Genomic DNA, 16,858 nt, shown 5'->3' with positions numbered 1-16,858 from the left:
CGCGTGTATGTGTGCACATCCATCCCTGAGGGTCAAGGGGGCTGTGTTGGGAGGAGGCCTGATCCACCCCAAGCATAGGCTCTGATGTCCTTGCACTCACCGTCGGTGGCCTGCAGGCTGTAGGTGAGACCCAGCGCCAAGTAGCCCTTGGACAGGAACTCCCCGGCTTCCTCCCCGAGGTTGATCACCATCATGGCAAAGTGCTCTGCCTCCTCCAGCTGCAGAGAGGAGAGGCCAAGGTCAGTGGGGGGGGCTTTGCTGGCCTTGGCATGTGGCTGCTCAGTTGCCAGCATGCGTCACTCAGAACTGCAATTCCTCATGTGAGGGCAGCGTGACCAGAGAGTCCAGGTGGCTTGTCTGAGGCCACACAGCCCAAGTGGAAGGATCAAAGCTGTCACCTCTACCAGTGACTCTTGGATCTTCCCACCCACCCAGGGGCCTTGTGCTCAAGGTCACAGAGCACTGCCTCTCCCAGGGGAAGCTTCCCTTGCCCCAGGGAACTGCACCTCCCAAGACATGCTCTGCTGAGAGCATGGACCCAGGACTAGGCCAGTCTGCCAGCTCCTTTCCTTGTCTGGCTTCTGTAGGTACTTGCGTCTGCCCCTGCCATGCACAGCAGAGGGAAGCCAGGGGCAGGGGAGAGGGACAGGCAGGGCCCGGGTACTGGGCCCGGGGGACACTGCCCCCCTTACAGAGCAGGCAGGCTGCCGTTTCTCCTCTGCCTGTGAGCTCGCTCCCTAATACCGGGAGTGCAAACTTGTCAGGGGAAAAAGGCCTGGGGCCGTTTTTGTCCTGGAAGCAGCAGGGACTGTTCCAGTTGGAAAGGGACCAATTGGCACAGGTCACATGTGTACACATCATCATGGACAACATGTAACACGAAGGGGGGGCATGCACGAAGTGGGCCTCCCAGTGCTCTGGGGCTCCGATGGCAGTCGGGTCAGTCAGCGAGGCATGGGACAGCGCGGGGCCTCAGCCAAGCACACTCACAGCCCACAGGCCTCCAAGAAATGCCCCCTTCCTCCTTCCAGGTCCAGGAATGTCTTCTGTCTATATCTTTGGCTTGGCAGTGTACCCATGTTCGTGTCACCGAGAACAAAGATGGGCACCGCCCCACAGCAAGGGGGCTGAACAAATCATACCCAAAGCCCACTGCCACCCAGATGTCAAGGCCCTTTTGTATGGGGTGTCTTCCCCCAGCAGAGGCCCACGCAGTCAGCCAACCAGGAAGCAGAGTCAAACCTAGGTTGGCTTCTGGTACCCAAGCCGGTGGGCTCCACCCTGCTCCTGTCCCTTCCTAGGCCCACCCCACTCCCTCAGGAGGGGGGCAGCTCTGTGCATCTTGTGGCCTGACTGCTGGCCATAGCTGGGGCGGGGGGTGGGGTGGGGTGGGGTGGGTGATGGGCTCTCCCTTCTTGGAGTTTAAAGTTGAGATGCTGAGACAGAGGCCATCAGTGTAGGGAGGCAAGTTGAGCCAAGTCCACCATTTGGGTGCAGCTGGGATAAGTTATGTGCAGGAAAAAGGCTGACAGAGCAGAGAACCCAGTCAGTGAACAGGGAGAAAAAACAAAACCAAAGTACAAGGGAGGCAGGAGGGTGAGCTGACAGCCCAGAGGGAGATGGCTGAATCCCTCGGTGGCCCAACCATCCCTGACAAATCAAATGCTGATCAGGGCGGCCCTCCTGTCCCCTCGTGGTTGAGCTCAAGCTGTCGGCCTAGGCGGTGGGACACCTCCAGGTTGGAGAGCTAGTCAATGAAAAGACAAGGCATTTAGAGAGCTGGGCCTCTGACCCCATCAGAGCTACGGAGCTTGGGTTCAGGGGGAGACATCAGCTCAGGAAACCCTGCAGCTGCCTGCTGACCAGCCCCGGCTGGCTGGGTAGGCCTGAGGCTGGAGACACAGATCTGTCTCTGGAGCGCCTGGCCCAGCAGGACTCAGGAAGGCTGCGGGGACCGGAAGTGAAAGCCAGGTTGAGAGAAAAGCATGGGAGGACAAGCCCACTGACATCGGCCCTGATCGTGGCTTGACACCTGATCGCCACGGGGTCTATTTAGTTTCTGCACCCCAAAGGTCCTCATCTGTAAAATAGGGAGTTGCATTCCCCACTCCAACTGCTCCTCCCTGAAAATCTCCACTGAAGCTTCTGCAGCACCAGACTCTGTGCTGGGCCCAGCTGGGGATGCCCAATGACGAGGGGCAGGATGCCTGGTGAGCTCATGGAATCCTGTGCACCGACACACAGGAGGGCGAGACCCTGGAGAAGAAGGTGGCCCTTAATTAAGGCTCCACTGTGTGGGGTTGCCATGGGGTTATGGGGGATCCAAGGGGGGCTATCATGTGGTTGGGGTTGTCCGAGGAGGCCTCGTGGCAGAGGGGGGACAGGAAGTACCACGGGAAGGGTAAGCGAGGAAACGGCACTGTTCGTCCTTCCTAACATTCCCATTGCTGACACGGCTCATCTCATACCACGTCTTTAGACATCATTGTGTCTCATTCAAAAGGAGCTGGCTTTTTCATAAACCGTCAAGTGCAAGTTATAAAAAAAAATCCAGAAACCTATTGCATTCCACATGTAAACACTCTGCCCATGGCCATGTCCTTCTGCTTGGCGAACACCAGCTTCTACCTCTGGCCACCCATGTAGAGAGGGGACTGGGAACGAGGCTCAGCAATTACTAGCAAACAGGGAAAATTACTTCCCAGTACACACACATCATATTCTGGATTAACAGAGCTCCCCATCCTTTAGCTTTTAAAAATGAGAACATGCATCTTTAGCATATCTGACTTGCCATCAACTCTGACCCCCAGGTCGGTAGCTTTCCTCCTCCAGTGCTTGCCAGCCGTACCCACATCGTTTAAAATGGTCTCTAAGCACGGTGTCCACATCTGCCTCAAATCAAACTCTCAATGCACCATTTTCCCACACAGCCAACACTATTTTGATTTCTATTAATGATCAGAAACAAATTAGCTTTTTACATGTGGAGTCAATGTAGTGATTATGAAGGAAAAGAAATATTATTGTCTATTATATATGAACAACCTCAAAATATATATGTATTTTAAATATAAAATATACATTTTTATAATACATATTAAAGAAATATAAAATATATATTTTATAAGAGTCATTCATATATAAATGCGCAATTCCCCTTCACCTAAGACAAGAGTGAGATTCCTAGAGCCCCCGAGAATGTGGATTTTGCCGCCTTCGTCCTGAAGTCCTATAATCCCACCCGCGTCCAGAGTCAGCTCCACACCCATGGACAGCAGTCTTCACAGAGAGTGGGGCAGCTTAGTAGCTAAGAACACACGCCCTGGGGCCAGACATATATAACTATTAGTAGTTGTAATTTTACATCTAGGATTTTCCGGGATTTTTTTAAGTTTCAGCATGAGATGTCACTTCACTTTGCTGTGTCTCAGTTCCCTCTTCTGTGAATCGGGGATAATAAGTACCTGCCGATAGGGTTGCTGGGAGGACTGAATGAGATAAAGATATGATGAACGCTCAGAGCAGTGCTTGAATAAACATTTATTATTAGTTGCAATTTTACATCTCTAATTTTCCAGAATTTTTTAAGCTTCAGCCTGAGATGTGACAAGTGCCATCTGAGTAGATCCCTTCCCTATAGATACATGATCTCAGTGACAAATTAGGGAGTGGCAACAAAGACTCTCCCGGAATCCAGAGAGGGGACTCGACTGCATTCCTTGTTTCTGGCCGGACACTGAGTCACAGAAAAGGAGTTAATCTACCCACGGGCAAGTGGGGTCTCCACAGCCCTAGGCTGTGCACTGTGCTGGGCTGGCCGGACTCTGACCCCAACCCACGGCCCAGGAACCACAAACCAGCCCTTTGTCACAACACTCACCCCAACAGCACATAATACACTCAGATATTTTCTATCTATTCTCTAATAGTCTATTTCATTGTTCTTTTCTTTTAAATAGAGTTTTATTTCATAACCCAGGAATGGGTATCGACCTGCAATGTGACAAACAAATGGGTGACTGAATAGCCCAGTGCCTGCCCGTCTACAGTCATCTTCATCCCCACCTAGGACCTCGCTGGTCTTTTCCAATCTCCAGATGCTGCCTCCTGTGGCCTCCAAAGTTAACAGCTGGTGACTCTGTAGTTGTGGTCACTGCTTCTGCAAGATTTGCTCAGGTCACAGCACAAGCCCTCTTTGCTCGCCAGTATACTTCTAGGGTGAGGGGTTTTCAAAGTTCTTTTCAACTGTTCCCTACTCAGTGATACACTGCTTTTAATGCCTACTTTACCCACAGCAATCATGTAACTTTGCCACAAACCCACGTGAAGATCGTTCCCATCTCCCTCCCTTGTGATCAGAGCAAGTTAGTGCTTTCCCGGCCCCAAGGCCACCTGATGGAATGGGTGCTCCACAGGTGAAGGTTCTGAGGCACAAGGGAGCGTAGGGGACCCACCAAAGGTCACATGGCCAGTAAGTGGAAGAACTGAGTTTCTAACCCAGGTCTCCTGACTCTACATCTTGCTCTCTGAGCCACCTGATTCATGGCTGCCCTCTGGGGTTCTTCATTTCTCTCCTCTCTGGCCCTTTGGGAAAAGGATGCACTGAAGGACAGCATGTGTTGACTCTTTGCTTTCGCTTTCCATAAGTAAGAATGTTCCCGTGACTTTACAAGTTCCTGCATCTCTCCAGTTGTCCTAATTTGGTCCCCACAGAGATGGGCTTTGGCCACATGCTTTGCTCACTCACACTCAGGCTGCCTTCTTCATCTTGCTGTGGGCCAAACAGGCTGTCCGCCTGGAAGCTTCACCCTCCTCCAGCTTCCTGGGAACTAGAGAAAGGTCATTTCTGAGCCTGCGGAGCTTTTTCAAAGAGCACCTCCAGTTTCTCCTTAGGCCAGGACCTGTTGTTATCTGCTCTTGAAAATGTACTTTGGTCTTCCTGGGAAAAGCAGGCACTTTTCCTAAACCCCCATGAGCTAGCGCAGGAGAGCTGGCATTCTTTCTCCCCTGCCTCATAAACACTCAATCTATCTTCCTGGCTCTGCCCACCCCTGAATCTGAAAGATGACGGCAATAACGCAAGAGTGCAACCTTTTTGGCAGCCTGCTCTTTTGAAGGGGCTGTCACAGGGATAGCTGCCATTTACCAGATACCTGCAAGGGACTCCACTAAGCAGGGACAACACTCAGCTCTGATGTTCAGAGCTGCCTGTAATATGAGATGTGATTGTTTCCAGGTTACAGATGAGGTGCAGAGAGGGTAAATAACTTCTCTAAAGTCACACAGCACTAAGTGGGTGGGCAGGAATTTGTATCCTATCCTCTCTGCCTCCAAAGCTTGCGCTCTTTCTACCACTCCATACTGTCCCCTCAGGAAGACGGACAGGATCGCAGTCCTTTCCAAAGGGGGTCACGGCCTGCTTTTCCACTTCACAACCTCTTCTTCCGTGCATGACGCACAGTACGCTTGCAACACCCCCATCTCCTAACCTCCTAGAAAAGATCCCACTTTTTAAATAAATGAATATTAAATCATTGTGTTTGGAGGGATAGTAAAAAATCTTTACATCTCCTTTTTATCCTGCCCAAATAACTGGTTGGGGACCCTGGAGGGACAGTGGCCATGCCAAAGCAGGAGGCTGCCGCACACTGCGGCTGCAACCTAGGGGAGCCTCAGGCTCCTCTGGCTTCTCCAGCTGCTCCCACCCCGCTGCAAACCCCATGTCAACCAGCACGTGACTATGCAGGTAGGTCCCTCTGCCCAATCCCCTCCCGACCCACTCTCACCCAGGGACAACCTTGATTGGGCCCAGACCCAGCCTGAGACATCCCACACTGGCTCTGGGCATAAGGACAGTTCCTGGGGACAGCAGGTGCTCCACCTCTAGGCACAAGGCCACCCAGTCTGGTTTCAGCCAGCACAACTCGTTTTTCAAATGTCCTGGTTTCAGCCTCCCTTCCTGCAACCTGGGCCAAATTCTCCACCCCCAGATTTCTGTCCCTTGCTAGCAGGGCTTCACTGGGCAATGGCTGGGCCTGCTGGAGGCCAATGTGAGCTAGAATAGCTATGAAGGCAGGGAAAAAGGTGGTGTCAGAAACCTTTCAGGATCTAGCACCCCTCTGCCCACCACAGTCAGACCCACTCTTTCTGCTCTCAGCCTTGATAATAGAGTGCTGGGCCGCTCCCATCCCAGCCTCCATGGAGAACAGGCTCCCTTTGGCTATCCACAGCTTGCTCTTGGCCCAGTGGCAACCCAGGGAGCAAAGGAGAACCATTGAACCTGATGCAGACCTCCCACACCGATCCCTCCCAGCCAGCTGGGACGGGTGTCATTTTATAAGATATTAGCAAACACCTACTTTGTGCAGGGTTGTGTAGGGAAGAGGGGCTCAGGATGCAAGAAGCTCCCCATTTAATCAAGAAAAAGACAAGTACCATATAAGGCAGAATTCAGTGCCAAGTGATTGTGTTCACTGGCAAGTAGGATCCATTCAATTAGTGCCAGGCATTAACTCAGGGCTGGGGTTTCAAGGAGGAAGACAGACAGTTCCTGCCTTCAGGAAATGCCGCTGATTACAATGTGAAGTACTAGAAGTCCAAGGCAAGTATAAGGGGGGCTCTGGGGAGCTGTGAAGGGTGAATTATCTGGTCAGGAAAGGCCGCCAGGAGCACCCCACTTCCCCTGGCCCTCCAGCACAACCCACTCTAACTTGTACCTGATTTAAACTCAAGCTCAAACCAGCCCCCAATTGCAAATATGCTCAGCTGAGGTTAAACAGCTCACCCTCCTCCCCGATTCAGATGACAAGTCTGCATGTTTAAGTTTCCTTTTGTGCTTTTCTATTTATGTTGTCATTGATTACTTTGCTCCTAACTCATCTGATTTCAATTTGGACTGATTTGATCCTAATTTTATTACCATGTAATCTGAATGCACATAATTACTGTAATTATGCTGCTGAGGGAAACAGCTCCTCCACGGCGGGAAGACCTAAATTTAGGGCTTCCTGGCAAGGGCGGCTGTTGGCTGGGTGGACCCACAGCCACCTCGGAGCCGGCAGCCTTGGGAGTGCAGGTGCCTTGCCCCGCCCACCTCAGTGAGACAGGTATTTTGGGCTTCATCCCAGTGAAGGGCTTGACGCCCCTCTCCGGAGCCCTGGGAACACGCAGTTAGGGTTGGTGAGCCCACTTTCTCTGCATCCTCCAAGATCACACTACCACCTTCTGTTGCACTGCTCTGCCTGGGTGTCTCTTCACTGCTGGCACCCACATACCACCCACGTCCCAAGGGTGCCCCACCTCTAGGGTGTAAGATGCCAACAGTCTCCCTGAAAAGACTTGGGGAGCAAGGGGGTTCCCCTGCTCATCACGGGGGTGGGGAAAGCCAGCTGTGATGAAAGGACCTGCCACTGGAGTTTGAGAAGTCTGGTTCTAAGCTCATAACCACTGCCCAACCCTGCCTCTGTGGTGACCACCTTGGCCAGAGAGGAGGCCTCCGTCTCCCTGCTCCCCACCCCTACACACATACTCACTCAGGGCTGGAGTCCAATGCTTTTCCATGAAACTCAGCGGTGATCCCCTCACCCCATACACACCTGGATCTTCCCCCAGACCTCTAAACCCAGTCCAAGGCTTCCTCCTCCAGCAAGCCTCTCTGACCCACTCAGCCCTCTCCATACCTTATGTCATTTATACCACCCTCACAAAGCAAGAGGAGCACACTCTCATCTCATGCCCACCGGCGACCATCCTCCCACAGGAAGATACCAGGACCTGGGCTCTGCCTGGCCTGCCCCTGCAGCTCACTCACCCAGTGCAGGGACCCGATGCAGACCTTGGCGGCCATCAGGGGCACGGTGGGGTCCGAGGGCCGTAGCTTCACGCACTCCCGTAGCAGCGACACGGCGTAAGCTGACTGCAGAGAGAAGAGCAGGCAGTACCGTCACTCGCAGGCCCTGGTCAACAGACTGGGTGCCTTGTGCATGCGGTGGGGGCAGTTCCCAAACCATGTCCTTGCTCTGCATCTGTTTCCTCTCAAGAGCCAGGAAGAGAGCCCAGCAGAAGGGGCCCAGGCGGTGTGGGCAGGCAAGTCCCTCCTGGGCCTTAGTTTCCTCATTTGGAGAATGGAAGCTGTGACCCTTTCCCAGAAGTGATATCGCAATGGGTAAGGTGACAACAGATGGACGCTCTTCAAAAGGAATTCAAATTGAACCACAGAAATTTTAGAGGTAGAAAATGGCTCTCTCAAACTTCTGAGTTCAACACTGTTGGATTAATAGATGATGAGATGAAGACAAATCCACATGGGGACTTGGAGGCAGGGCTGGTGGTGGGGAGTGGAGTGGAAAGGTAAAGGCTGGCAGAGGAGAGAAGCAAAGGTGGCAGAGCCACAGAAAACCTCGAGATAGGAATCTGGGGGTCTCCCAAGGCTTCAGGGACTCAGTCACAGAGACAGCGCCAGCATGGACCTGCCAAAGATGGCCAAGTATGGATGGAGGGTCAGGAGAGGAGAGCATACAGAGCCAGGCAGGGATATTGCTAATCACTAATGAGAAGAATACCAGATAACACTTATCTAGACCTTACTATGCACCAGGCATTGCAGCAAGGCAGAGGGCCAATTCTGGCCCTCTGTCTGCTTTTGTTCATAAAGTTTTATTGGAACTTGGCCATGCCCATTCACGCATGTATTGTGTATGACCGCTTTCATGATAAGAAGGCAGAGATTGCTTGGCTTGCAAAGCCAAAAATATCTAGTATCTGACCCTTTACAGAAAAAGTCTGTTGACCTCTATTCTAAGTGCTATATCAATATTAAGTCGTTTGATTTTCACAACTCTCCTATGAGAGAGGCGCGATGTCTCTAATCACAGACGAGGAAATGAAAATGCAGAGAAGTTAAGTAGCTTGTTCAAAGCCACACTGCCCATAAGAGGGTGAGCTAGGGTTTGAGCAGTCTGGTTCTAAGCTCATAACCCAACCCTGCCTCTGTGGCGACTACTTTGGCCAGAGAGGAGGCCTCCGTCTCCCTGCTCCCCACCCCTACACACGTACTCACTCAGGGCCGGGACCTTCTGATTGAATCCAATGCTTTTCCATGACACTCAGCAGTGACCCCCTCACCCCATACACACTCCCAGCATGCAAACTCTCCATTCCAGTGTGAACCCCAAGTAGGCATAGACACGTGCCTGTAACTACAGTTCCCGTATACTGGGCCCTACTGTGGGCTGAGCCATTAATTGGCTCTTGCCACTCCAGAGGTACCGATGAGGAGATGGGGCTCCAGGAGGCTCACTGACCATAGCGTGGTGTGAGGAAATGGCGACTGCAGAACTGGGACCCCATCTGTCTGTGTTCACCCTGGACCCCTGCCTCTCGCCGGATGGTGTTCCTTTTCCCACCAGCTAAGGAGGAGCTTTTCTCAGCCCAGATATGCCGGATTTCCTTGGGCTCTAGGCTGTCTTATTAGGTCAATTCCAGCTGTGTCAGCCAAGGGCCTGCTCCGCACCCAGTACTGGGCTATTTCCTGCGGGAAGGAGAAGGGGCCATGGCTCCTGGCTATCAGGAGCCCACAGAAAGGCTGGGGAGAGAAGACGAATGCCATCCTCTCCCACTGCTCTCTCAGGTAACAAGAGGATATGAGACCGGGCATGAGACAGTGTTAGTAGATGACAGACTCTGGTAGGCCAGACGATTCTACGGGGTGCCCAGCGTGGACTGGAGCAAGGGATGCTGCCTAAGGGGCTTGCAAGAACTGCCAGGCCACCCTCCTTTCCCCAAATCTTCTCCTGTGAATGCCACTCCCAGGGCACCCACCACGGTGCCCCTGGCCACACACCCGGCAAGCCTCAGGCCTTTCCTCGGCCTCCTTTTCTGGCTGCTGACCTATGCATCCATGAAATACAGTGTTCTCTTACCCTGACCCTCCACATTCTACTCCCACCCAGACCACAAAACACTGCTATTTAAGGAGCCATCTGAGGACTCCACAGTCAGAGCAGCTGGCTTTTTTTTTTTGTCATGCTGGTTACCTAGCAACACAGCCAATGTGATTGCCGAGGAGACCAAGAAAAGGAACGACCTAAATCATGTCACAGAACTCACCCTCTCTTCCTATAGGTTGAAGTGCCAGATACATCTTTATCAGCCTGGCCTCACCTTCTGGAAGACCTTTTGGGTTTGCCCTTTATCTCAGCAAAGGTGAGGTCTAGACAACCAGGCCAAAAGATGTGTTTGGTGTGCGGGGCTCCTGAAGGGGGTGGAAAGTGTGCTTCTAGAACAATCTCCTACTGCACCGAATGTAGGGGTGGGTATAACCCAGAGTCTCCAGCCTGTGGGGCCTCATGTGTGAGGAACTCACTCATTGCCTTAACCCCCTGTCTGTAAGCCCATTCTTGTGTGGCCTTGCTGGACTGTGAAGGACCTGAGCCGGGACACCAGCCCCCAGGACCCTGGGATGTGCCAGGCTGTCTGGACCCCTCTGAGCATGGCTCTTCTCCATACGGAGGTAGAAGACCCCATACCTCCCAGGCTAACATGATACCTTCTTCTCAGACCAATGGCCTTCCGGCAGCATCCCCAGAAATTAAAGCTAACTTCTATGTGTGACACATTCTTCTGAGTAGGGGTCCCCAGCTAGCTTTCCTCGGCAACTCAAATGGGTCCATGACCCACAGAAGGGTGAGAAGCACTGTGGTCCTGGGCCTCTCCTTCTGGTCCGTGTGCACTGTGGTCCTGGGTCTCTCCTTCTGGTCCGTGCTCACTGTTACAAGACTAGAGGCATTTTCTCTGTTTCTTTAAGGTGGGAAGAAGCTGCTCATGCCACTGTGAGCTGTCTTCCCAGGCTCCACGTAACCTCCAGCTCCCGCTTCTCCTTTCCCTATGCCTAGCCCTATCTCTCTTCTGAACTGTCTGTCAGCCTTGGTAAGACCCTGCTGAATCCAGAGCCAGGGTACCTGGTTGTGACTTTAGGGCACTCTGGGAGGTAGCCAACATGATGGGGAAGGGGGAAAATGTTTGGGAAGACAAAATGCCTGGTGGGGCGGGGGCTGAGGCGGCGCCCTACTTGATTCTCAGCTGTACTTCCCACCTGTCAAGCTGCTGCACCTGCTCTCCTTCGCTCTCCCTGCCAGGACCCAGCCTGTACACCCTCCATTCTTGGAGGAGGCGCTGGCAAGCCTAGAAGGGCCCTCCTCGGAGATGGCTGCGGGGCTAGAAATGGCAGGTGGCACAGATGGGTGCGGGGGGTGGGGAGGGTGGGGAGGAATTCCCTCAGCCCCACCAAAGGGCCCTGGTGTTTACAGCTCTTGGAACGATCTGTGAGCTCATGCCACCTTATTTCCTGCCTTTGGAGCATCCTCAGCTCCAACAGCCCCAGCACCCAGCCCCGGAAAGCTTTTCCTTTCATGTCATTGCTTAAAATAGAGACTTACGTAAGTGTGATTCTCATCCGAGGGAAAATGAGGGCTTGGTGGGTGGAGAGCAGATGCAGCCCTGAGACCTGGGATACGGTCAGCTCCTGATTCATGAGCAAGCCCTTTCCTGACTGCACGCTTGGGGAGTAGGAAGAGGGCTACAGCCCAATGGAACAATGTTCCCCTCGCTGGAGCCCATGCCCCACAGCTGTCTCATACAGTCGTACCCATCAATTCATTTGCAGAAATGCTGTGGTGCCCCATGCATACACGTATCTTCAGAAAAAAGCCCCCCCTTGCATACCTGGCCCACTCCTAACTCACTTGTGGACCCCGGATTCACATGGGGGTCTGCGTGTGGCCCTCCCACACCCTCACTTCCCTGGAGATGAAAATCAGCTGCCAGACAACACTTCTGAATTACTGTCTGCCACCCTCCACCTCTGGGAGGTGACTAGAGGGGAGCAGAGCTCCTGAGGATCAGGGTGTGACCCCCAGCACTCCAGGGCCTTACCTTCCCACAAGCCACCATGGAGAGGGCCACTTGGTACCAAAGGTGAAATTCGCCAAACGCAAACTTCATGGCTCGCTCCAGGCACTGGGGAGAGGGAGACGTCAGCACTTCCCTGCCAGGGTCCTCCCACCCCCAGCCCATCCGTGCCCTCCCGGGGTAATCACTGCCCAGTCACTGCCTGCAGGAGGCTGCGGGAGGCCCGTTCTTGGTTCCCGTCAGAAAATTCCCAGGGTAACCTGTCCCCGCTGCTGGCATTCTGTGACCTTGCCCGAGTCTCTCACCCTCTCTGGCTCTGGGTTCCCACATCCATAACACGTAAATGATCTCACAGGGTGACGGTGAAAAGCGAAGGAAATGCGATTTGTGAAAGTGCTTTCAAAATGTGTCAGAGATACAATAAAAGTAACACCTGGCACTTATTAATTAATATTGTGCATAGTGGTGCTCTCAGCTTTCTACATCTATTACCTCATTTACTCCTCCAACAGCCTTGAGAGGCAGGGTCTCTACCCTTATTTCACAGATGAGGGAGCTAAGGCTTGAATGACGTGCCAGAGTCACAGGGCCGGTAAGTGGCAGAGCAGGCTGACTGCAGAGCCCATGGAGAGAAAGCTGCCCCAAGGTGAGGGCTCCTCTCCGCCCTGCTTTTCTCTACGCTCACTGAGAAAATGTACTGCTCCACTGGCCTATCCAGTCCCAGGCAACCCCAAATTAGGGGCTGCGCGGTGAGATCTGACAGTCTCCCACAGAAGTTCCAGGTGCTCGAGGTAGACGCCGCCAGCATATGAGTTAGGTGGGGGTGGGGTGGGGGAGGGGGGCAGGTACAGATAGCACACACTTTAAGAGCTCAAAGGTCTGGGTTCACATGCTGGCTCAACATGTACTCCCTGCACCATCTTGGGCAAAAAGCCACCTCTCTGGGCCTCTCCCTCCTTGTGGTAAATTTGAGAGAACGCTACTTATCCTTCCCACATTAACAAGGGGGGCATCTCGGAAAGCACGTTGTGGGGTGCCTGGTGCGAGCAGGGGCTCAGCAGGTGTCACCGTCCCTCCTTTAAGAAGCCCTCCTAAACACCTGGAGAGAACCTACTGCCAAGAGGCCCACTCTTGGCAGGAAACAAAGGCCTCAAAGCCACCTTGATTTCAGCTCAGACTTGAAAGCTCAAAAATGTGTGTGTGCCACGTGCACTGTGTGTAGGAGGCAGGAGAGGCACCAATTCCCTGGGCACAGCCCACTGAGCATTGTCCCAACAGGGTCTGTCCAACAGAATGGGGTGTCTGTCCACTCAGCTCAGAGCCCTGCCAGGAGAGGCAGTCACAAACCATCACTGTCACCTTGGAGAAATCGAGGGGTGAAAATTTTCCTTTTGTGCTTCTTTTTACAATGCTATGTGTTCTATCAAAATAAAAACAATAGCAAAACCAAAACCAACCAACCAACAAGCAAAAAAAAACCCCACCTTGCCAGTCTCTTAGCACTGAAAATGGAACAGTCCCAAGACTGGCCTCCCAGAACGGAGCTATACCCTCTGGTGGAGACAGGGAGGGGACAGGGGAGGAAGACAGTGGGTGGCTCCATCTGAATTCCTCCGTGTGCCACCCGACTCCTGGGTGGGGTGGACCAGCTGTACCTCTGAGAGCATGACGTACTGCCCCCTCCTGCCCAGCGTGATGCTCAGGAGGTCGTAGATGGCCGCCGCATTCTGCAGGCTCACTGCCCGGTCCTCCTTCTGCTCCGGCGCCCGGCTCAGCACCACATCCCGAGCAGCCTGTGGAGAGGTGTGGTTTGGACAGAGTGAGGACAGGGAATAAGTGGGTGCCTGGCCACGCAGGACCCCTGCCTTGCAGGCCCAGTGACCGTCACCCTTTCACCACTGACTGAGGCCAGGCAGGTGGCCACACTCCCAGAAACAGCCAGAGAGAGTCCTTCCCATCCTCGCAAAGGCCCTCTCCAAAGAGAGAAAGCTCTCTGCTCTTCGACCAGGTTGGGGGGAGGGAGTAGTTCTGAGGGCTCCAGCTCTAGGTAGTTATTGTGCTTCTACAAAAATCTCAAACCTACAGGAAAGTTGCAAATATAGTACCATACTGGGAAACCCAATTGTCAATATTTACATTTGTCTGTCTCTCTTGATGATGATGATGCTGACGATGCTTATAATAACAATAATAATAATAATAATAGGAAGGAAGAAGAAGAAGAAGAAGAAGGGAGGAAGAGGGGAGGAGGAGGAGGAGGAGGAGGAGGAGGAGAGGAGGAGGAGGAGGAGGAGGAGGAGGAGGAGGAGGAGGAGGAGGAGGAAGAAGTAGTAGTAGTTGGTTAAGGCAACAAGGCCCTTTACCCCTAAACACAAGGGGACACTCCTTTCATAACCATAACAGAAATGCCAAATTCAGGGAATGTAACATTACTATCATCTAACACCAGTTCCCATTCAGGTTTTGCCGCCCATCTCACCGATGGCCTCACTAGTTGTTTACTTTTTCTCATTCCAGGATCCAATCCAGGACAATGTCTTGCACTCAGGTGCCATGTCCCTTTAGTGTCTTTCATCCGAAAGAGTCCCTCAGCCCTTCTCTGTATCTCAAGATACTGGCATTTTTGAGGCGTTAGACCAGTTGTTTTGTGGAAGAGCTCCTTGTCTGTTTATAACCGTCCACTCACAGAGAGAGCCTCAGGGAATATGTGGAATTGTCTAGCTCAGGTGGGTGGCCCCGCTGCTCGGCTCACGGAGGGGAGCTCTTCACTTACTCTGTGGGTCCCCTGAGTCTCCCTGATAGAACCCCCCATACCTCTTTCCTATCACTCCAGGTCTATCCTGACCATGGAACTTTCTGTTCCTCCTCAAGAAATCTCCCCTGCACTCAAGACCTCTATGCTTGGCATCCAGCACTCAGGAGTTCAGTAGCTCAGCGCTGCCAGGTGGCTGCTCAGAGAGGGAAGGCGAGGACCCAGGGAAAGAGTGCTTTAGGATTAGGCCATTCTGTGCAATATGAAGGGGGAGCTCTGTTCTCACCGAGCCTGAAAGCTCACCATCAGGGATTCTGGACCCTTTAGTTCTGTGACCTGTGGCATGCCCCTTCCATTCCCCAGTATATTCAACCCTAGGGATAGTACTCAGGTAATGGGAGTAGCTGAACAGGAGTCATGGGGGTCTCTGAGCAAGGGCCAGGCTTGGGATGCTGTGGGGCCCCTGCATCCTTCCCCCAATATCCATCCATGAGGATAGCCTGAGCTGAAGCAAAGCTGGATTCTACCCAGATGCTCTTGCTGGCTGCTCCTAGCATCCTCTGCTCTTACCTCTTCTCCCTTCTCCTCTTCTCCCTCTGCCCAAGGGGTTTCCCAGCATACCCCTGTCTCTGCAGAAGGGTCAGAAGCCCCTCCATGTGTTGGGACTCACTCTCCTCTCCTTCCCCATACAGGACCTCAGAACCAAGGACTTGGCCTTCCTGACAGAGTAAAAGGAACTGCTGGCTCTTAAAACCCAGATCGCACTGGTCAGATCTAGACAATCTTTCCTGTCCACAGATGTGCCTCACATCCTCCCTCTGGCCAAGACTATCACCCACTCCTCCAGGTGTGGGGCTGAGGCTCCCAAGTGGCTGCAGAACCAGAAGCCCAACAACCTTTGGACTGTGCGCTCCAGATGTCCTACTATACAGGCCTAAAGTGCGTTCCCACTGAGGCTTCTGGAAGCCAAAGTGCCTATAATATCCAAAACAGTGACTCACCCACATTCGAGCATTTCGAGCAGTAAGGCAGGCCAGTGCCTGGGGATCCACGACAGGCAAGGGCTGCCCACCGCCACCGTGGATGTGGACCAGCCCCAGGAGAGGGTGCCGAGAGGTCAGGAGATTCCCAGAAAGGTTAAGCCCTAATGCCAGCCTGGTAAACAAGAGCCAGTTGGGAATCGAAAGGGTTAAGGGAGAGGACTGGAGAGGGATGTACCAGAGAAAGCCCCCTCCTTCCTGGTGAAATCCACCCACACAAGCACCAACAGGAAGCTGAGAAGAAATTTCAAGGAGATGCCTGGCAGGAGCTATCTCACTGAGCTGAGTAGGAACACACAACTCCAAAGCTTGCTCTGTGCCTGGTCATGTTCCTCCCTAATCCTCCACCTCCAGCCGTCACCTCCAGCAACTCCCCAGCTCTGATCACCCAGGATGGGGTCTGGAGAGGCAGCCTCCACCAGGCAGTAATGTGGGGTGTGTGTTAGGGAATGAAAGGATAGGAGACAGTCTCTGCCCTCAGCGGCAATAATATAGGCACGTACGGAGTGGAATCGGAGCTAGAATTCTGTGGGCGAGAGATCCCGATGGACAGAGGCTAGGGCAGGCAGCCTGCAGGGTGGCTTTCTTGTGGGGCAGGAGGAGAAGCCTAGTTAGGCACAACTAGGATCTAGGGACCTGCCCATGCAGACCAGTCTCATTCTGGGGCTGCTGAGCAGCGAGTTGTCACCCTAGGCCTTAGCTCTGGTTGGCTTGTCCTTGAAAGGTAGCCTCTGCCAGCATCCCCACCCCAGACTACCCCAGGATAAAGTCCAGCCTCCTTTCTGTGGTTGCCACAGCAGACCCTTCACCATGTGCCCGATCCGCCCACCACACCAGCTTCTCCCCCCCCACTCCCCCATCCCCCAGCTCCCTAGTCCTACCCTGAAGTTCCCTATCCTCACCAAGGTCTGTCTTTGTTCCCTCTGTCAACTTGGGTGCCTTCTGGCTCCTCACAACTCAACTCTGGTATGTGCCCCTTCAGCGCCATCCCTGACGTATCTCGCCAGGCGAGGCTGAGCCCCTCTCATCCTCCCTCAACACGGGGCATAACAGTGACCCCCACACACCCAACTGGTTCACCGGTTCCTGGGATAGGGACATGTCTCTAGACTCCCAGTACAGGCTAGCACACAGCACTTTCCTCAGTCCACGTGTA

At 53.3% G+C, this 16,858-nt stretch overlaps 1 protein-coding gene across 3 annotated transcripts in view; it reads right to left on the bottom strand.

Moving 5' to 3' along the window:
• The window catches only part of TTC7A (tetratricopeptide repeat domain 7A), a 111,846-nt gene that overhangs the window by 44,961 nt on the left and 50,027 nt on the right, over positions 1-16,858 (bottom strand). For 2 of the 3 annotated variants that reach the window (XM_016142185.2, XM_036225226.1), the window contains 4 exons: positions 13,566-13,703; positions 11,935-12,018; positions 7,814-7,918; positions 101-218 (listed from right to left, as the gene is read on the bottom strand). In XM_016142185.2, coding sequence (XP_015997671.2) covers positions 101-218; positions 7,814-7,918; positions 11,935-12,018; positions 13,566-13,703 — 445 coding nt within the window. The remainder of the gene's footprint in view (positions 1-100; positions 219-7,813; positions 7,919-11,934; positions 12,019-13,565; positions 13,704-16,858) is intronic. The other variant, XM_036225227.1, reaches the window with a different exon arrangement.

Source organism: Rousettus aegyptiacus, unplaced genomic scaffold (genome assembly GCF_014176215.1).
Source record: "Rousettus aegyptiacus isolate mRouAeg1 unplaced genomic scaffold, mRouAeg1.p scaffold_m13_p_7, whole genome shotgun sequence".
In the NCBI taxonomy this organism is placed as follows: Eukaryota; Metazoa; Chordata; class Mammalia; order Chiroptera; family Pteropodidae; genus Rousettus; species Rousettus aegyptiacus.
The sequence above is the reverse complement of the archived record's forward strand: the minus strand, read 5'-3'. Positions and strand labels throughout refer to the sequence as shown.